Source organism: Cololabis saira, chromosome 3 (genome assembly GCF_033807715.1).
Source record: "Cololabis saira isolate AMF1-May2022 chromosome 3, fColSai1.1, whole genome shotgun sequence".
NCBI lineage: Eukaryota > Metazoa > Chordata > Actinopteri > Beloniformes > Belonidae > Cololabis > Cololabis saira.
In genome coordinates this window covers 31,790,172-31,809,215 of record NC_084589.1, presented here as the reverse complement: position 1 = coordinate 31,809,215, position 19,044 = coordinate 31,790,172, and the positions used below count along the sequence as shown (strand labels likewise).

The following is a 19,044-nucleotide window of genomic DNA, read 5'->3' as shown; positions in this document are numbered from 1 at the left end:
AAGCATATATTTGGAGGTAATATCTCCCTGTGCCTGTGTTTTAAGTTTGACAGTGCCCAGAAAGGCTCCCTGCACTAATGGGCTCCACTTAGAAAAGCACACACGCTCATAGTAGGCTCATCTTGTCATCCCATGCTGTCCTCCGATGGCAGAATATTGACAAAGAACGCAAGGCGTCTAATATGCCTTTGCTCAACAGACTAGGAACCGAGATCAGAGAACCTGCAAAAAATGAATCCATTTATCTTTTGTTATAATGCATCATGCTGGGAAAAAGATACGCAATTGCATGTGACCACATGGAATGTTTAATTAATATTTTATTGAGATGATATACATTGTATGCATTTGACAGTAAAGTGTTTAATTAATGATTAAAATGCAAATTTTGTTGAAGTTCATACATTGTGTGAACTTTGCGAAAACAAGTGAAAAAATGACTTGACCAAAAATCCATGATCTGTCAATTAAGGTTTAAATGTCAGGTAAAAAAATAAAATAAAATAAAACTGAAAAGTGCGAATAATAAAAAGCTAATGAAAACAGTAAATTCCTGCTGTTTTGAATTGAAATGCCTTTTTTCCTTCTTTTTTCAAATGCTCTTTAGACTGCATTCTCAACACAGAAACGGTCCCAACCACATTTAAAGTAATTAGCAGTCTGGCAGACAGGCGATCCATATGTGAACAGTGCAGAGGGAGCTGAGCAGGACATTAACTGAGCATTAATTCTCTCATGCTGGCATGATGCCAATTATTTTTTAATGTGGTCACTGTTCTGCAAGTTATACTTTTTTTTGGAGTGAATGTAGCAAAAGCTGCTGGGATTAGGAGGAAAAAAAATTGAAAAAGCAAAAGAAACAAAAACAAAAACAATGCTAAATGTAAAATAAAAAACAGCCAGTGGTGGTTATTTATGTTTTTCCTGACGACCAATACATCCAACATTTTGTGACATTTTATTAGACCTTTAAAGGCATTTAGTTTATTGGCATTTCTAATCTTTAAGATTTTCTTTATAGATTGGTAAGTGCAGACATTATAGCTTTTTTCGTCTTCAGAGTCACAGAAAAAGCTGCTTACCTTCTGAAACAGTTTTGGCTATAAACCTGCATTTAACATTTATGACCCAGATGAAGCTTTGATTTTGCAGATACATGCAAGCATACTTTTTAAACTTCAGTGATATTAATGTTAAATGTCATAAATACTGTAAATAATGATGGAGTCTTAAAGACATATAGCAGCAAAGGAAGGATATTCATTGTTTGCTTAAGCAATGAAAATAATCAGCATAATACACTGCAGATGCATCATTCAATTTGCATATGATTATTGCAGCATTACTTCAATTGATCCTTTTCATCAAACAGATAATACTGGCTGATTGCGGATTATTTTGGCACGGACAGATTTCATGGTGCAATGTTCGGCCTTGGTGAGAAGCAATTAGCTCAGTTTTCTGGTTTTATTCAGAAACTGGCCAGCATTCGCTGAATTACTTCTCTCATTTCTCCAGACGAGTAAAAACATAGCTCTGAGGTCCTGGTCTTTAAAAGAAAAAAAAGAGTAAAAATAAACTAGATGCAATGGAGGTAGAATATAATGTATAATATGTAGAATATAATGCATCCTGGATACAATAAACAAATATATGTTTTGTGATTCAAGAGAGTAAAAACTGTGTATTGTGTGTGGTCCCAAAATTATGAGAAAACAATGACTTTATAAAGCCATTTGGGTGACCAAGGATTTACTATTTATTGTGTGGTGATAACATTTAAAATACCATCCAAAACTGAACAAAGGAGGAAGAAAAATGTTTCTATGGCAGAAAGGAGAACCACTTGAGACTCAAAAACATGATTGAGGAACAATCCAAAGCCTAATTTTCCATTAACTCTCAACTCTCTGTGATGGAGAATTGCTTTGAAAAAAAAAAAAAAAAAATCTGCTGCTAAATTAAAAGCCACAATTCCACCTAATCAATCTAGTTTGCAAACTAAGTGGTTACTATGACAGCAATCCGCAGTTCTGAAAGAGTAATAAACCTGCATAACAAGTTAGTTTCGAGTTTTTCTGGCTTTACATTAAAAGGCCCTAATTTATACAAGCGTCACTAAGAGCTTTACCAAAATGTACTGCCAACCTCAAACCACCCACAGTCTCTCCTCCTCCTCCTTTCTTCCCTGTCAACAATAATCTCAAGCTTGCTTTATAAATCTGTAGGTGGCCACATGCAGACAAGCTGTCTTCAGATGAGACACAGGGGAACATTTTGCGGTTAACCACACGACTCTCCGGGGGCAACCTGGGCTGAGGATCGCCAGCCGGTGAAACACTCCCCGCGACGAAGGATGGGCCATCGCTGAATGTCTTGCTTCCACACAGCATGGGTGCTGAGGAGGAATCTTCAGGGTATTGGCTTTGTTAACTAAATTGACATTGGCTTTCAACCTCCTGGCTATCCATCAGTGGAGGTGCAAGCACAGGGGCGAGTGAGCTAACCCCTGAGGCTAATGCACTTCCTTCGGTAGTCATAGCATTTGTTACTGCCAGGATGAAATGGAAAGAGGAAAAGAAGATGTGTGCAAAGCAGAATGTGGAGGAAAGGATCTCTGCCCCCCTACCCCCTTGATATTTTTGGTGATAGCCATTCATTTGTAGTGCTTTTGGCCCGAGGAGGTTTGTTTTATCTGTTCCTTCTCTTTCTCTCAGGGGCAAAATAGAGGGTGAGTCTTCCCTAGCCTTCTCTCTCACAGTTGATTAGTAACTCCTGCTCTACCCATACACTCTAGGGATTCTACGCCAGCTCCCCTTATACATCCTCTTGTCATGCACACACTTCTTCCCTTTCTTTCCCTCCCTCCTTAACACGCATTCATGCACACTTCTCCTTATAGTCATGGAACAGCAATTTGAGGGAATCACACAACTAAGACCTGACATTTGCAGTGCACCTTTAACAATAAGAGCTTGATTAAAAGGGCAGAATGAAACCGTGTCAGCCTCCATTCATTGTCCTTAGCCTGAGTTAAATAGGATTTAAACCAGTGCACTGCAGCGATACCTCCACTGTCACATTTTGATTGCTTTAATGCTGGAAGAAGAAAAGATCTTGCTTTTTGCAATGCCTGTGTGTAACTGTATGTAACCAAGAAGCCAGAGGTGACCAAGTTTACACAGAGTGTCTGGGAATAGATAAGGTGGATGCTTACGCAGGGAGGAAAGGGAAAGCTAATACTAGTTCAGTGAATACCACAGTTTAAAAGGCACAGGAATGAAGCAGAGTTTTATCTGGCTTGGGGCAACGCACAAAAGGATCCAGCAATGCAACGTGGTGAGTTTTAAAATTGGGATCAAAAGGTTCAAGCTAATTAACCAGCTAAATAAAAAAGTCCCCTAGCTTCATCCGTGTAACCAGCATCATTTTCTTCTCTCCCTCCGTCTCTTTAGCTGCTGTTCCTTGCTTGCCTATTACATACGCAGGGTTTGCCAACATATGTAGTGCATTTGGCAAAGTGAAGACAAATTGCTCCCTGTGCTGAAATGTAAAAAATAATCACCAAATTACCTCCAACACGATCGTTCTAATTAACTATGTTATATTGCTAGCATGACCCTGAAATCAAAATGCCCTTTGATCAGGCTTTTCTTCTCAAACTGTTTTGAAATTATTCGACTTTTCCAGCAGAGCCCCGAGGAGGGCTGCGATGAGGGAGTCAAATGGAAAGGACAAGGGCGCATAATAAAGACAAATGGCTAGAGCATGAAATTTGATTCATTGCCTTGGTACAGAAACATTCACAGGGAAATAGCCAACATTGACATGCCATGAATTTCAAAACACTGTCAAATCTGAGAAGCTCACATCCTGTTATAATGATATTGAGTGCCTGAGGGGGCTGTAGGCGTTTTCAAGCAAATTTAGGGACCACATCAATCAAGCTGTTAATGGATACATCTACAAAGAGTTTTCTAATATGTTTAAAGAATTGCTTGGTTCAAATTATCAAGGGCAAAAACAATATATATATACTGTACATAGATAGATCATCATTGCCCTGTGTCTTTTAGTCAGAAAATATGCTCAAGTATTTAAACTTGTGTCTTTTAAAAACAGATTTTCCTCAGATTTTAAATAAACCACTGGCATTGTGGTTAAAACCAGCTCACTTGGACTGTTGAAGAATAACTTGTGAGCCATCTCTATAACTCACGAAGATTAGGAGCTCAGTTTTCACTTCATAAGATTCAAATCACAGTATTTCGATCCCGGTATCTGCCTTTGCTTTATGTTTGCCATTTAGCCTTTTTTTATTGATTTTACTAAACGAGTGGTTTTTGATTTAAAATATTTTATTTTTGATGTGTTAAATGTTTTATTAGTTTCCCCTCTCTTAATAAAATCTTGGATTACTACTGCTTTCATGCTGTCATTGCAGAATGTAATGGGGCCCACAGAAAGTTTGATTCAGGTGCTTTAGCATTTCAAAACATTGTCTTTTCAGAAATGTTATTTATGATAAAAGCTATCATTTCACCATCATTTCATTAGATCGGTTAACTGTTTGCAACGTAAAAGCATTTTCAGTAGCCTATATCATGTAAATTATGCTAATCTGGAAATTATTTAACGTAAAGGTCACCATAGTCACCTAAGCTAAATAACATGTGATGTTATTGAAATTGAGGTAAAGGTAGACATTTTACAGCTGCTATTTGAAAGTTCACGCAGGACTAAAAAAAAAGAAAAGAAAAACTATGTGAGAAACTGGGTGACCTGATCCTTCAAGCACCCCAAAGATTACAACTGTCAATTGATGAAACATTGCCTGCAAAATCAGTTTGAGGATGCCTCAGAACAAAAAAAAAAAGAGATTGCCTCATTTGTTTTAAATAAAAGACTAAATCTACAACCATCATGAACATACCACTTTATTTATTTCAATAGACAGAAACATATGCTTACCGCAGACCTTTCACTGCAGAGCAACCACTTTGTAGTCTGATATGAAAACACCATCTGGTGTGTGAGCAGTAGCTAGGCTCAGCTAGCCAGGGTTAGATAGAGACCTGCTGTGTCATAGGATTATCCTACTGGTTGCTAGAGCTGCTCTATTAGCCCCTAGTGGGTTGGATTATTGGATGATCATTACTATGTGTGACTGATGTGGGTACTTGTGCTACCTTGATGTCATTCAGTCTCACTAATGACAAATCACATGGACATTTAAGATCAATATGCAATTGTTTCAAATTGTCTCAGACATTTACAGCATATCTGATTCTCTGTGACTTGGGGTCACATATTATGTTAATGTCAAGGTGACTCTCAACCAAGTAACATAAAACTACATTTGAAAGCTAAATATCTATTTAAAGGGAAGCTCAACAAAAGCACAGATAAGCAGAGGAGACTGTACATCCAGGGACATATCCTGCATGCAGCTAAACGAACATCTGCCGTTTCTCATCAGCAAGATTGAAGCTAATGATGAGCCACTAGTGTGCTGACAGAAAGAATGGAAATGGATTGTGTACAAGAAGCCCAATGAGACCAGACATATGTTTTAGAAAATGTGGTAGATGGAGTATGGGCTAATACAGTGCATTTGTGTGTGAGCGTGTGCTTTTCTGCAAGTGGAAGTAAAGATGCAGATATGCCCGATGGAGGCAAAATGGGCCTCTGCTATTTCTTTTGCAGTTTGTTTCTCAGTCTATGGTTTATAGATGTGCAAGAAGGAATGTGTTTGCCCAAATAACCATTACATTCCTCCCATTTCAATCTCTGCTTTCACTAACAGATAATGGAATTACACATCAAAGAAGCTTCTTTCAGTTTCCAATTCTTCAGTGACCTCTACCAGCCTTTGTTCATATTCACAACAACTCCCTGGCCTCAAGCGGCCGCCGCCAGGAGGCTTCTCCCTGTTCCTTCCATGTCTCTGTCTGGAGAGAGATTCAATTTTTGATGAAAATGAAATATTCATTTCCACTCAGCAACTGATGACCATCTTAATTTGATACCAGTTTTGATGCAACATCCCCTCGTTGTTTTCTTTTTCTTCACCAAACTTGTCCTTCTACTCTTCTAACTCAAACATACCATCCTCCTTCGGTTCATTTTCAAAACAAGGTCCTTTGGATGTGACATTGTTGAAAGTAGAATTCTTAAAAACCATTACGGATTTCTGAAGCCTCTTGAAATATGTCAGATTTGTACAGAAACCGGCCCTCGCTGCAGCTCCCAGGAAGACCGAATCACACGAAAACGTCTCAGTCTCTCTCCCTGCTGCTGGTGCAGGGATAACGACAAACAACTGAAGTCGCTCTACATTTGAAGACTTCAACCAAAAGTGTTGACCAAAAACCTGATTCATCCCACCGAAGCTTGTGAGCAATGGTGCTACACGCAGCTTCAAGTGCTACACATTTGTCAGTTCACATTTAAACTTTGAGGCAGTAATGAAAGCTGAAGTCTTATCGTCTTCCAGACGCATTTTGGGAAAGCTAAATGAAAAATGCATGTGACCAAGTGTTGTAGAGGCAGTGTAAGGGAGCCAAGAAAATGAAATCAACATCAAATTATGGGAGAGATTGATTAACTGGCACTGATTAAGTGCTCTGAGTATAAGGTAGATAAAGTAATTGATTATTCAATAAATCCCTGTCAGGCAGCGACTAACCTCACAGGGAGAAAAGAGACAACAAATGATAAATTAGTTTCATCAATCCACAGATGAAAAAGGCGACACATAATGATCTGTCATTATTTTCAGTATGCTTTAATGATAGCTAGATTATTATTTAAGAGTGCTATGAACATACCTTCATAGGAATGCATTGAGAAAGCCCTGTCTGGAGACCAGATAAATGTATTAAAAGGCATCACTAAACTTCAGAGCAGAATGACCCTCAGTGGAGTTACAGAATAAAACGGAGAAAAAAAAACAACACATCACATATTTTTTTTAAAATCCTCATGTGTATTCTGCCCATGTTGGCAAGTGTACACATTTTTCACATACGCATGCTATCTATGGAGGAAAAATGAATAAATTATGTCCATGTATTTGAGCCCCTTTTTGATTCCAAAAACTGTTGCGTTCTCGACTGAAATGGCTCCTAGAGGAGATGAGAGGTTGCAAAATATATATAAAAAGAACTGAAAGGGAGAAAAAAAAGAAGTATGAAAAGCAGAAGGATACCAAAGAAAAACAGCATGTAAGAGGACAAATACAGGAGTGGTAGTATTTTATTCCCTCCAACAGATAGAAGCAGCTGAATGAGACAGAGCGACCATCTGGCCTGAACTTAGAGCGATGCAGTGTAAAAGCACTAAAATCGATGGCAACAACTCTACCTTGGATGCCCACCATTACCCAGATGGTGTGCTTGGAGAACGGCAGGACACCTAACCAAGAGCAGACACGACACAGACAGAGAGCACCGTGCTTAAATACCACCGCCCACCTTAACAAATTTCCCTCGGCCGCTCGGGTTGGTAGCCAGTGCTGAAGGGTGACATACGCCACCGTGCAGACTGTAAGAGAGCCCTCTGTTGGCTTCAGCTGGGTCGCCGTGACACACAGCATCTGCACAGACTTCCACACAAAGTATCAAACTGGAAAAATGGGGGGAAAACAGCCTTCCACAGATCAGCTCCAAAATACGCACAACCCTAAATACAGAAGTAGTGAATATTAGTATTCTCTCTCAGAGAATACTACATGCTTGTAATAATACAAACAGTTTTCATATTTCATACACACCCTCAAGCTTATCTACTATGATAGATAAAATTGAATTATGTAAATCATGTTTTTTATGGAATATTGTTGTATACTTTATTATTTTCACATTTCATATTATGAATAAATTGACAGAGCCGCTGTACACAAAGGATCAGTTTTAAAAGAGCATATAAACAAAAAGGCATTTTGAATTGTTTTCCTTCTTTGGTGCTGAGGTGATTTCAGCAACCTTCTCTTGCATGTCCCACCTTTCAGCTTATCAAAAAAAAAAAAACAATCTCAGGAAACACACACACACACACACACACACACACACACACACACACACACACACACACACACACACACACACACACACACACACACACACACACACACAGAAAAGAAACAAACAAACGGCTCCTGCAACACAGGCAATGATGGATTCTATAAAAAGCAATAGTGCGACTGCAGCACATTTTAAGGTAAATTTGTCTCCGCACTTTGACATTTAAAATAAAAAAAGAAAGAAAGAAAAACAAAGCCCATCAAGTCTATTTCAGGTCTTCATTTGAGCAGTTGGCATAAAAAAGAAAAGGAAAAAGGAAAATAAATGGCCCTTTGACCAGGCAATTTCACTTTGAATCAGTCATAACAGATCTTGAGATTTATGTAGTTTCTGAAACATCACCAAAGTGTAAGCACTTTGATGGAGGAAAATCATTGTTCCACAACGGCAGCATCAATCACAGGCATGTAGGGCCTCCCTGATCACTCCATATAAGACAGCCTTTAAAACTTATTGCATATGTTTTACACTTTGCTTCATTTGGCTTCTCGAAAAATATATTAAAAACATACAAAGACATAAACCTTCTCCGAGGGTTATTGTGTCATAGAATTTGTTAGCGCTTAAAAAAAACTTTGAAACAAGTGTGTTTTTTCAGGGACCACACAGGGGGGGCCTATAAGAAAGCATTTGCAGATGTGTCGTACTCAGGGACAACCGCATCGGCAATTTTTATCTTTCCAAGAAATGAAATATGCAATTTTGTACCATCCATCCACTTTCACCCATCTGGAAGACAAAAAGCCCCATGCCATTAAAGATGCTTTCGCTCCCTGCCTGTACTCCGGCTGTTGTTCTGTTATGTTAATGAGGGCCAGTGCCATTTTGAATAATTGTCCTGAATGGCACTCTGCCAAATGTCAAAAACGATTGAGCTTGTGACAAAAAACGTATTGATCTTCATTCTGCCCCTGTCTCTTTGCTGCGCAGCATGTTTCATCACATCACCAGACTCAGAATGGCAATTCTCACACCAGGTATAAACTTGGCTCTGTTTTTGTCTTTTTTCACCACTGGCAGAAAGAGAAGTAACTAAGATTTAACTGAATGGGGCAACTTTTTGTGACACCGTTTAAGCAGTAAGGGAATAGGGAATGTTTGAGTTTGAGTTTATTCCCCAGTAGAAGATCAAAATACAGCCTACTGCTTTTCTTTGAGTCAGTTATTGAACATTGTTGAAAACTTTCAGATGGAGATGGTATTTCTTTATTTTTATTTTTTTGCTATAATTCATTCCCCCTCTATTTCAAGAGAATAAAATGAGGCAGAATGCAGCTGGTGACTCAACATGAAGCCTTAGTGCACAAGGCAGAGTGCATAGAGGTCACACTAACCCATAATGTGTATTTGCTGTACCTGACTGAAGAAGGCATTCACAATTTTCGAGGCAATCATGCGCTTTGATGTACTTCTCTTCTGGTGCTTAAAAGGTTCTGGTCGCCTCTCTGGCTTAAGTAAAATGAAAATTCTCCCCCCGACCCCCGTGAGGCGCACGGTAAACGAAAGAGACTGCTAATTTACTCCAAAAACTAACTGCTGCCGCCGTGAAAAAGGGGATGAAGACGCGCGGAAAAGCGCTGAATAGGGAGTAACTTTCAAGGTTACAATACAAACATGTGTGTGTTTGTTGGGGGGGGTGGGCGTATATTTGAACAACTTACCTATTCGTATAACATGAGGCATCCCATTAGAGTACTGAATCCAAAAGAGACATGCAATCAGCGATGTCCAGTATTCCGTAATGGCACTCCGGGGACACAGCCAAGTATCTCGCATGGCTGCAAAGTCGAGAGATCCACTTTTACAAAAATTCCAAATAGAAGTCACAATTGCTCATCAAAATTGAATTCGGTGGCACATGTGAAATTTGATAACTGCGACCACTCTGCACTCATTGTACTTGGTGCATCGCGCTCCCTGGGTGTCTCTTTTCTTTTTCTCTCTTTCGTATACAAGTCTTAGAATGACTCGATCAGAATGAAGCCTCCCAGTCCGTCACACGCGGATCAGCGAAAACACCTGCGAATGCAAACTGCAACAATCCCCCCTGCAGGAGTGTGTGTAAACCCTCCTAAGGACGGAGCTGTCTGTCTGCAGGTGCCACGGCAACAGCCGAGCCGGAGCTGGAGCTGTGGAAAAGGATGACTGCATGCGCCAGCGCAAGTTTGGCTCTCCTGGAAGGATTCTCTCCTCCGAGAAAACAGAGAAAAACCACACAGTGTGTGCACGCTTCGCTATACGAGTGCTGAGGAATTTCAACACACACTCAGACTCAGAAAATGCTTGTTGTTGTTGAATCGCTCCAGTCCCCTCGTCCCACTTGTGATGACACAGTGAAGGAAACCCGCTCCGCTCCAGTTGCGCACTGTTTATTGCGCGGAGCTGGTTATCGAAGGATGTCCATCTGCTCAAAAAAAAAGGATCCTCGATGCTCAGTGTTCGTTTTACAAATCTTGCAGTTTGTGCGAGATGGAAAGGTAGTGCCGAGAGCCGTGTATGTGCGTGCGTGTGACGACCCTCCTTCCACGGTGCCAGCAGAGGCGCGCGTCGTTACGCATAGTTGTCAACTCTGTCCAAGTGTTGTGTGGAGGTGACAGGGATCCGACGGATCACCCGGGTCTCTACTTTTGGCATTTCTGAAGTCTGTAGACTACATTTGTAATATGTCACCGAATTTTTTTGTTTATATATTTTTTTTCCTCTAAAATCTTCCAGATGAATTTGCGTCCTGCTTCCCTTCACCGTGGCAGAATTTGCAACATATTTCATTATTTCGTGAAGCAGAATAGATGAGACTCTTCAAAGTGGCGGTACAACTGTGAAAGATAAAATTATTTGCATAAGGGAAATAAATGTTATTGGGCCATTGACAAAAGAAGCAGGCTTTTTATTGCGACATTATGGGAACATTATGACGACGAGCGCACAATACTCAGACGCATATCTGACTATCCATTTTTCATTTTTTCCCCCCACCAAATGCTATCAAACACAAGCTGTAGGATACATGTATCTAATGACATAGAGGTTATATCACTCATGTATCCCTTACCACTGCAGTGGATGAATGAAAACTGTTTTCTACACTTGGAATCACCTGTTTATGGAATAGATATGCATCTATAAAAGACATGTGCCACTTCTTGCACCATCACTGACATGAGATAATTAATTATGGTTGTGCGATAGATCGTATTTTACATTACATCTAGAAAAGTGGATATTTGAGATACACAATTCTGCCGTGCAGTTTCTCAACATTTAATGATTTGCATCTATTAGGCATATTTTGAGCTACTTCTTTTTTTCCGCTTAATACAGAGCTCTTGATGAGATAGCGCTGTGGCTCATTGGTTTTATTTTTCTGTTTGGAAAGGGGGAGAGGAATAAACTGTGCATCAGGGGGCACGCAGGCAAGAACAAGCCAGACTGACTGCCACTGCATATTCATGTCTCCCAGAGCAGATTTATCGCCACTTGGCACAATGTAAGGACCATCAACGTGAGTTATGTGGCCCAGCTCTCGCATTATCGAGATTCATTGACTCGCTGCTCTTTCAAATACAAAATGTACACAGCTCGAGCAAACAAGACATTCTGGGTTGTGGGTGCCCTCTATAGAGACATTGCGGTCTGTTCTCTCACTCACATGTAGCTGGGGAGATTCCGGCTCAGGAGCAGGAGAGAGCCCCACTGTGACACATGAAAAAACATTTTGGGTCTTTACTTTTTATATTTTATATTAGTTGTTTCCGTTTTTTTTTTTTTTTATAGCAGCAGGCTGTGAACCTGCATACAGCCATCAAGTTTTACCCCCTCATCTCCGAAAGAAGGTGAAATGTTCATTGACACGAGGAAAAATATAATTATAACACAGTTTGGCAGGGTTAACCCAAAGGATATAAAGGCAAGAGAATTATTAGGAAAGACCAAAACAGTTTCTGTCAAACATTGTATGACAAAAAGTAGAAGACATCCGCGGTGGAATCTATTCAAGTAAAAAATCTCCAACAAGTGGAGAACAAATATGAAATAACTTTATGAACTAATACTTTCTGATAAAACATATTGTTTCACAATAAACAATCATATACTTATATTGCTTTATTGTAATATATTATGATGAATATATCTATGAAATAAAAAACAGGACCAAGAACCCCTGTTGCTCATTGCTAGAAAATGATTAAGTCTGTAAGACTTTATGTAGAAGCTCATAAAGCTCAGCAGTTAAGGAATATCAATTCCCTTTATTTATACCTTAATGAATTGATTTATATGCAAGTAACACTATAATTTAGTCACATTAAACCTGATTTCAAACGTGTTTATTGCTCAGCCACTGAAAGCAGAGCAGTACGTCTTTTCACTTGAAGCTATTCATCAAACTGGCTGTCAGTTGCAAACTTTTGCATTTTAAACATGAATTCATGGATACACTTAAAACAAATCAAGTAATTAAATATAATTTATGTCAAATAATCAATTTGTTATTAGGCGTGAGTTAACACGTACATAGCATCTTGATAATTTTTTTAAAAAGTGTTCAAAATCCTGCATTTATGTATGAATGGATCTACATGACTCATTCATTATTGTGTACGTGAGTGAGTCCTTTCATGAAGCTTTATTGCAGGATCAAGTTTCCTCTCTGCCCAAATATCCCACTTACTTCCAGAAGTTTGGAGTATTCCGCATTGTTTACCTGTAAACTTGTGTTAAAGTTTGAAATGTTAAAGTTCAGCCTGTAAGTAACACATTTATCATATGAATAGTTACTTGTGAGGTCGAATTTATATATCTTTAAAATCTTTTAGATTTTTGTCAGTCCTGCCAGCTAAGATATTCAAACTCCAGGCAAGAAAACTACAATACTCAAGTAAATCAATTCAGTTTTTGGAACTAATGAAGTCTACCAATCATACCAAAAAAATAAAAATAAAACTTTATCTGAACAAAAATGCAGTGTTTGTGAATAGTGATGCTTAAGTCTAACTACAGTAATATGAACAACATTGCTTAGTCACTGAAGATTGAAGTTGCTTTGCAGACTCTTTGCCAAATAAATCACACTATTCGTCTGAATTACCGTACAGTGTAGGCTTGAGAAAAAAAAGGGCAATGTTTTTTTAAGAGTTGCTGATACATGCAGCTGTTCAAAAGGCCACACTGAAACTAAAAGAAAGGAGTGTAAAAATATTGCAATGAAGGACAACAAAACCTATAGCAGGAGCCAGTGTTGAATTAACTCCAGGCTTTTCTCTAAGTGAATTAAAAAGTAATTTAAGTTGGCACTTTTCATGCACAGTATATATACTTATATATACACACACACACACACACACACACACACACACACACACACACACACACACACACACACACACACACACACACACACACACACACACACACACACACACAAAGCTCTGTTTTTTTTTTGCAAAATGATTGCTGTTACAAGCAGCCAACGATCAATGCCTCGTCTGGCAAGTTGGTCATAACTAATAGCTCCGCAAACTTCAAGCCGCCATTGTGAAAGCGTGGACATTGACGAGAAGTGTACTTATGTTACTAGATTGATCAGCACATTTTGTTTTTTCTTTGAAGACTTGTAGAGAGGAGAAAGGACCATCAATTTGCACAATGCCTTTCAGCACTCACTTGTAAGCCAATGATTGGCTTGAGAAGATGTGCAATACCACATGTGAGATTGTTCATAATTATTTGGAAAAATTGCTGCTACTTCGATTGAGCCTAACAAATGAATCATGTGGAACATTTTCAGTATTGATTTAACTTTTTTCTCAAGAGAAACATAAAGAACTCTGCCACCAGACTGAGCATAATGCTGAGGATCGAACAGCTCCCCTCAACAATGGTCAATAAGGAACCCATCTCTAACTTTAATGCATTTATGATTTAGATGCCAGCCTTCCTGAAGTCTCTTTGATGCCGTTCACTTTTTTGAGGGAAAATGTTGGCTTTGTTAAAGAAAAATAGAAGAAGAAAAAAAAGATTTCATAAAAAACACCACAGATCAAACTTGTAAATCTGTGAGTGTTGTATTGATCTCTTAAAATAATAGATGGATTTAAAGGGAGGAACTTTATATTTGAGAAAGTTTGATATTTCAGTTTCATTGAAAGCCGGAAAGGGGCAGTTGTAATGGTTATTTCTCGTTTTTTTTTCTCTTTTCCAAAATACCTGTCTACTGTCAGCAGCTACACCGAGCTTTCTAATGAAGCAGGCTGCAGTGTCAGAGGTGCTGCTGGTACATGTTGTCATCATGACAGGGTTTTTGGCTACCCCATTACATCAGGTCCACAGTGCCCTTGCAGCCTTTGTAGCCAGAAGCGGATAATTAAATGTCGATTCGCCCTCGTCGACACCACTCGGGCCATACAACTGCTTTGCCGACAGACTCAACACTCGCTACAAGGCAAGGTGCCATGTGCAGACAAGGTTATGAGAAATTGGCCCAATCCTGCAGTTGATTGCAACGTTTACCAGATCTCCAGACTGTGCTGGCTCGGAGTTAGAGACTGCTCAAGATGTATGTGCTGCTGCTGACGCATGTGGCGGTGGTGTGATGGGGAGAGGGGAGACAATCACAACCCTGATCAGTCATCCAGACAGTCTGTGTGATGGGAAACGACTGCTAGCCGGGTTCGGCCACTGGTTATAGATGAGAAAGGCACAGAGTAATAATAGATTCCGACCAACCTTATTCATCAATTGAATTATTGGTGTTATCGTCCTTATCATCCCCATCATCTATCTTTAATAACCACTGAAAGCCAGTTAAAATTGTAAAGTACTTTGTACATTTATATTGAGAAAGGAAAAAAACAACCTGTTTCATGACCCGTAAATCAAGCCTCCTACTCTTCTATATTTGGAGTTAAGGAGAAAAAAAAGCACCAGGGAAAACATGACGAATGTCATATTTACAAGGACAGCTCTATAAGCCTGTCACATTATAACTGAAACAGAGGAATAACAGCCATTTTCCCACTACAACTAATCCAGAGATGTTCAGTTGTCACATGAATAGTCCTTGATGTTCAAGGAGACCTTTAAGGTCAAGAAGGCAAACTAGAGAATAAAAAAAAAAAAAAACGCACTTGAACTCGTCTCTCGGAGAACCTAGAGAGTGCAATCAAGCAGTGATTATTCTCTAACCCTAACCTCTGATTATTCTTGACCCATGTACACGCTGTGTGCATAACTATTCATAGCGCTGCATAACCATGAAAAGTCTGTTAAAACAAGGTGCAGTTGAAGAAAACGGAATCAGCAGTTCAAAAAATCAATAAAGAAATAAACTGAAAAATAAAACGGCAGAAGTATCAAGATATACTATGGTTCCTTTTTTACCCCCAGTTATTCCTATTTGAATGTTAATTGATCATTTCCAGTCCACTCTGGAAGCAGCATGTGTTTAGTAGCTGCAAGGATTCACTCAGCAAGAAGTGGTTTTACAATTAAAGCTCTAAAATTGGGTTTTTTCCTGAATACATCACCATGCCAACATTGTAATAATATAAGCACAGTGTGTAAAATGGTAAGATGTGTAAAATAAATTTAAAAAAAATGTTAACGACATTATATAAGAGGCAATAAGCTCTTTTATTTTGCTCATGGGATTGATTCTGGACTCAGACCTGAATTTTGACATCCACATTAAGACAGTAGTGAAGTCAGCCTATTATCACCTAAAGAACATATTGAGGATTAAAGGACTGATGTATCAGCAAGACTTAGAAAAACTTGTCCATGCTTTTATCTTCAGTAGACTGGACTACTGTAACGCTGCTCTCACGTGTCTCCCAAAAAATAAATCCATCAAAAAGCTGCAGTTAGTTCAAAACATTGCATGAGTCCTCACTAACACCAAGAGAGTTGACCATGACTGCAGTTCTTAGATCTTTACACCGGCTTTCTGTCCGTCACAAAATAGATTTTAAAATCCTGTTGTTGGTTTATAAATCTCTCAATGGTCCAAACTACTGTACATCTCTAATCTCATGGCCCATTATGAACCAATCACAACCCTCAGGTCATCGGGGTCACGCCTACTTATGTTAGAACCAAACATCGTGAGTCATTGTTGAGCTTTTACGCTTCTCACCTGTGGAACAAATTCCCAGAATGCATCAAGGCTGCTGAAACTCTCAATTGCTTTAAGTCAAGGGTTGAAAACCTTTTTATTTACTGCTGCAGTTCAGTTATCTCCCACAATGCACTACAACCTTTATTTCTTGCATCTCATTTGTTTAATTATTTTTAATTTCTGTCTGTCTGTCTTAAATTATGATTTGAAACTCTAGCTTTTTAGTGCATTTTTTACTATCTTTTTGTGTAAAACACTCTCCATTGACAAATAAATTGGCCTCGATCTCGGTATCATTCCAAACTCATCATGATGTTTTGTCAGGAATAAACAGGGTTGTGAAGGTCTGTGCTTTTGGCCAAACCAATACCCTTTTCTAAACCTAACCAAGCAGCTTTTGTCCCTATGCCTCACAGTTTTGGTAGATAATTCAAATAAAAAAAAGGCAAGTGAAACTTAAACTTACAAGAATGATCATAAAAAGGACTCACAAGAAAATTGCACCGTACCTGGCACATCTGTGGAAAAAAAACAAAATTATGAAGAGTGAGCACCACCGGTTCGTACTTATTGTTTGGTTTGAACAAATTATTCATGAATTTAGGGGGAGAATCCATTTGGAAATTTTAAATGAACAATACAATGACATATTTTGTTAAACTAATACACCGGTTATTAGGACCAAGTACTTGTACATGTACATGTCAGCCCAGCCAGTTCTCTAGCAAGTCGATGACTTTAACACTTTAAAAGCATTCCATCTCTATGATGCTGGAGACTGCCATTGGTTTGCACTTGGCTGGCTTTGCAAGTGGAAGAGACGGGTCAAAGTAGCTCTGTCTCAGAGACTGCATTGTCATTTTGGCCGGTTGCATTCGCAGCTGTAATGCAAACTATACTCAACACTTCTAGTGTGATATTCAAAGCTGAATGTAAATTAATGTCCTGCTTTGCCATGATTGTGGTTTTTTTAATTTTGTTAGGAGGACCTGTGTCTTTGCTAAGTGTCCTGCAGACTGTCTGGTTTAAAAGTTTAGAAAATGTATAGAAACACATTAGGGAGGTGGGGTGGGGTGTTGAATCTATAGAAAAAGCCATCAGTGAAATACCCTTAAGGTCTGTTTACCATCTCGGGAGAAAGCTTCAAAGATGGGCCAAGTGGAAGTCTGGTATCATGGACTCCAGTCGCCAGTACCCACAAAGCTTTGTTCGCGAGATATCTTTACGCACGACTCAGTTCACACGAGCGGTATTTCTTTTCCAGCTGCAGAAAGAGAGCAATGGTGACAGCCACAGTACGTTGGGATGCAATGTCTGCAAATATTGTGCAGAAAGCCGAACAGGGCCAGCCTTTGTTGTTGTTTATGCAGTATTTGCCCATCATTAGGCTTGGGATGGCTGGCTTCTTATTTCTTTTATATTAATTAAAATGAATATACTGTAAAAAGCTGCATGAGTGGCTCCTAGACAGAATTTTTGAAGTAAGACTCAATTAACCCCAATGGCCCTGTCTAACACAAACAATGAGATGTTAATTATATTCGGCATGCAACGCTTACAAGCTTAGCAGGTTCAAAACTACATTATAAATGGTCAAAAATGAAGTTATACCTCAATTTATTTATGTCAGTGGCTCATTAGAAAATCTGCAGAAGCTGAATGTCGTGGAAGTGTGGGTGTGTGCCGGGCATTAGCATTTTCATTGATTTACCATTTGCATTATATGTGACAATGCAAAGCTTGTCAAACACTTTCAGAAATGAGTGAACACAGTGTTTGTGCCTTTCTGCATTCTTGTGGGGGTAGATGGACCATGAGGTCTGTCTCATTTGATGTCTTCTTTAAAGTAATGTACAGCAGTTAAATGAAGGCCATGGGGGGAAGACAGAAGAGTGCACATCAATAGGCGCGTGTCTGTGTATGTTAACCTAACTCTTACACTGACGTCCTCATTCACAGAAATCAGACAACCTGAGAAAGAAAGTGGCTCGCCAATTTGAAATCTCTTTGAATATGTGCACAATACCGTGATCCACACGCTTTCATGTTATTACATTGGCAGTTATGAGTAATTGCACCCTGCAGCAGTTCTTACCCCGGGACAACTTTTAATTACGTTACAAAGTGCACTTGCTCTCCTGCATTAATATCTCCATTGGAGGCTTGAATGATTACTCTCTCTGGTATTGTACAAAAACCAGCTTTCTGCAGACATTACAACATGCTTATTAATCTCCTGAGATAAAGCAACACCATCGTATTTATTTATGTAAGCCAGAGATTGTCCCTTGTGTTATATATGATGAGGAATGTAAAAATGTGTAGCAAAGCTGTGGAATTCCTACCGAAACTTAAAGGTAGCAGGGAAGCTGAGGTCATCCTTTTGAAGAGAGAAAATATCACAAACAGATTGCTGACAATTTGAACAAATAAACCCACTGGATTACATTCCTTGGGTGCATTGGATCATCGATGTCTCGCATGGCCTATTCCTGAAACATATCTTCCCTAGGAGATCTGTGTGTATGTGTGTGCGCGAGTGTGTGTGTGTACTGTCCATCACTGTGGGAGCAGATGAGTGTGAAGTGAAGCACATACGAACCAGCAGCATGCCACTCACAGCTTCATGTTGGGCAAGTCCCACTTGTCACACTTGAGTCAAGGAACCTGCTGAGATGTGACTGCTTTACAACTAGGTTTCAGTAACACATCAAGATTTTTATTTTTTTTAAAGAAGGACCTATTTTTTTCTTCCTTTTCTGTAATTTAAGTGACAATTCCAGTCTTTGAGTGGATCATAACATCACACCAATACAACCATGTTTTTCCTACAGATTATACCCG

General features: G+C 39.2%; 1 protein-coding gene across 1 annotated transcript in view; it reads right to left on the bottom strand.

Annotated features, from left to right (window-relative positions):
• Positions 1–10,622, bottom strand: part of grik3 (glutamate ionotropic receptor kainate type subunit 3) — a 115,231-nt gene extending 104,609 nt beyond the window's left edge. The window contains exon 1 of the mRNA XM_061717255.1: positions 9,746–10,622. Coding sequence (XP_061573239.1) covers positions 9,746–9,860 — 115 coding nt within the window. The 5' untranslated portion in view covers positions 9,861–10,622. The remainder of the gene's footprint in view (positions 1–9,745) is intronic.
• Positions 10,623–19,044: the final 8,422 nt, after the last annotated feature.